At 40.4% G+C, this 2,961-nt stretch overlaps 1 protein-coding gene across 1 annotated transcript; it reads left to right on the top strand.

Moving 5' to 3' along the window:
- Nucleotides 1–897: 897 nt before the first annotated feature.
- On the top strand, nucleotides 898–2,486 carry LOC307249280 (troponin I, slow skeletal muscle-like; the record flags this gene model as incomplete). Its single annotated transcript, XM_080025929.1, has 7 exons — nucleotides 898–911; nucleotides 1,118–1,124; nucleotides 1,233–1,283; nucleotides 1,378–1,509; nucleotides 1,634–1,723; nucleotides 1,846–2,022; nucleotides 2,382–2,486. 7 exons carry the CDS (start codon nucleotides 898–900, stop codon nucleotides 2,484–2,486), a joined length of 576 nt encoding a protein of 191 aa, XP_079882055.1.
- Between the last annotated feature and the right edge of the window lie 475 nt (nucleotides 2,487–2,961).

Here is a 2,961-nt window from a genome sequence, read left to right as displayed (position 1 = left end):
CCAAAGATCCTAATTTGTCTATTACAGAGGACGAATAAAAGCATATATTAAGTAATTTAACTGTAGAGCAATGAATGAGAACTATTATGGATACAATAGTCCATCAAAGATTTGGGGGAATTAAGTTAAAGTTAAAACAACCAGATACACTTGCGTTCTTCTCCAGCTCATTGATTTGCAACATTTTCCACAATGACTTAACATTTTCTGTTATGTGTTTTAGGGTATGCTGCTTATGTGGAAGCTCTAAATAATCTCAAATTATTTACATGTCTGTAGCCTTAAGGTATATGTTACCCACGTCTGTGTAGAACATGTAAAATATGTCTAAATGGGTCAGCTGCTTGGTTGAGTCACCTGTGCATTAGTAAGGAGTGAAGGGGTCAGTAACGTTCTTGGAATCGGGGCCCTGTCTATATCTGTGTCTTTATCCAGTGGAAACGATGGGGGGAAAAGCAGGAAATGTTATCTGCCTGGAATAGCTGCCATGTTGGGGACTCGGAGCAATGTTCTCCTCGACTGCCATCACTTTGTGTGCTATCAGCAGGGGGAGGTGATTAGACTGATTTAGTTCCAGCAGACCTTTTTAAGAGTAACACTTAACAATGCCTGATAAACAAAAGTTTAAAAAAAAAGAGAAGTTGGCCCTGAGAAACGTCACACATGTCACATCTCTAAAGATCGATACATCTATATACCCACACACACAGTATGTTTTCATCCTTGTAACACTATACAGTTGACTATGTAGTGGAAAGTATCTATAGTGGAGCTTAAAGGGAAACCATGGTGTGTAGGCCCATTGGGGAATTGGACCAAATTGGTCCCCACTGTTGAGCACTTCAGAGTTAAAACGGTTTTATTTTTGTCTTGCAGGGGAGAATCAAAATAGCCAAGATGCCTGAGAAAGTGTAAGTGTATTGTGTTTCTGTTATTGTTTCCATTTCCAAATCCGAGTATCAGTTTCACTCCGCAAACGAAAATCATCTATAAAAAACACAAGTTTATTATAATATGGCAACACAATCACAACAATTCATTGATGTTGTTTCCATCTGCAACCGAATGCTAATGCTACATTTCTGTGTCCATTGTGTGTCTGTTCTTTGTTTTACAGACCGGAGGTAAGATTTCACAACTCGCTGAGAAATCTAACAATTCAACATATAAAATAAATTTACGATGATCACAGTTCAACTAAAATATTCCACTAAACCTAAAAATGTGCATTATTCTTGCAGAGAAAATCTAAAATCTCAGCCTCTCGCAAGCTCATGCTGAAGGTGAGTCTTCTGTCTAATTTGCACCGACTTTGCATCTAGTAAGGGACGTCACTCAATCAAACAGTTACACATGCTTTGCGCTTGCTAAATCCAGAGCTTGTTGGTCGCCAAAGCCAAGGAGCAGCTGGAGCAGGAGATGGAAGAAAAGGAGGAGCAGAAGGAACAATACCTGGGAGAAAAATCTCCTCCTCTACAGACCAGTGGCATGTCCTACGCAGAGCTACAGGTCCAGATTTACATTAACTTGATATTTGCTAACTAAAATGAATGTATGCACTCTGAAATGATGGTAATTCAGATTGCATTAAGGTGAGAAAATCAACATCCAATTCCTCTTATTTTTCATCCAGACGTTATGTGCAGTGCTGCATGCCAAAGTAGCCACGGTGGACGAGGAGCGGTATGATATTGAATCCAAAGTTATGCACAACAGCAGAGAGGTAACTGAACATGTAGTTAAGAAACCTAACAATGAACGTCATCTAATACAAACGGACGCTCAATGTTACAGAAAACTAGCCGTCAAAGTACCTCCATTGACTTCCTGTCGCTACATCCATAGATCAAAGACCTAAACATCAAGGTGCTGGACCTGAGAGGGAAGTTTAAGAGACCCAGCCTGAGGAGGGTGAGGGTCTCTGCCGACGCCATCCTATGCTCCCTACTGGGCTCCAAACACAAAGTCTCTCTGGATCTGCGAGCTAATCTGAAATCAGTCAAGAAGGATGACACAGAAAAGGTAAAAAGAGGCTAAAAAGAGATGCTCTTGGCCAACAGATTTATTGTGTGGTGAAGATGTTCTCTCTATGGTGATAATTTATGTTCGCACTCAAAAGTCTCTTGCCAGGTCGTCCAGGCCAATGGTGGCATACACATTGTGAGACGGATTAATGAGCTTTGTTAGCTTGCCCAAAGGAAAAGGGAAAAGCACTGATATCAAATGATATTCAAGGAGCTTCTATTTCCCAAGAGCGCTTCTGTTTGAAACAGAGAGGCTCAAGCTGGAGACCAATGTAATTATTTTATGTCACGTCTAAATGTGCAGAACATCTTCAGTCCAATAGCAAACTGTACCTTCCTGTGATTGTCCCTGTGCAGGAGAAAACAGTGGAGGTGAGTGACTGGAGGAAGAATGTGGAAGCCATGTCGGGGATGGAGGGCCGCAAGAAGATGTTTGATGCAGCAAAGGGCCCCAACCAGTGAAAGGGTTTTATTAAAGAAACAGCTGGCTCTATGTCCCGTGTTTAATAACATACCATGTAAAACCAATGAGTGTGATGCATTAGCTACAGTATGTATTAGAATTTCATGTTTCATATTCAGTTCATATTTCTCATTATGAAATAAACACACAATTTAGTCCCGCTTTTGGTCTCTTTGTTGTGTGGTGGAAAGTAGAAAAGCCTTTAATTCACACACTTTCTTTTGTATGGATATACTCATTGACATAATGCATTCCCTACTAGTGCCCTGAAACCCTAACTATCAAAACTAAATGCCTAACCCCTACCGTGACACTAACCTTTAACCGATTCTAACCTGAACCTTTCAACCAAGTTTTAACCTTCAAACAGCCATTGAAGTAGTGAGGATCAGGCAAAAAGTCTTAATAGAAAATGTCCTCACTCGACTCAAATTGGTCCTCACAAAAATAGAAGTAGCCTAGTTCAACATAGAC

This window comes from Ammodytes marinus (assembly GCF_949987685.1).
Source record: "Ammodytes marinus genome assembly, chromosome: 4".
NCBI classification, from domain to species: Eukaryota; Metazoa; Chordata; class Actinopteri; order Uranoscopiformes; family Ammodytidae; genus Ammodytes; species Ammodytes marinus.
Note: the sequence above shows the minus strand (reverse complement) of the source record. Positions and strands in the feature narration are given on the sequence as shown.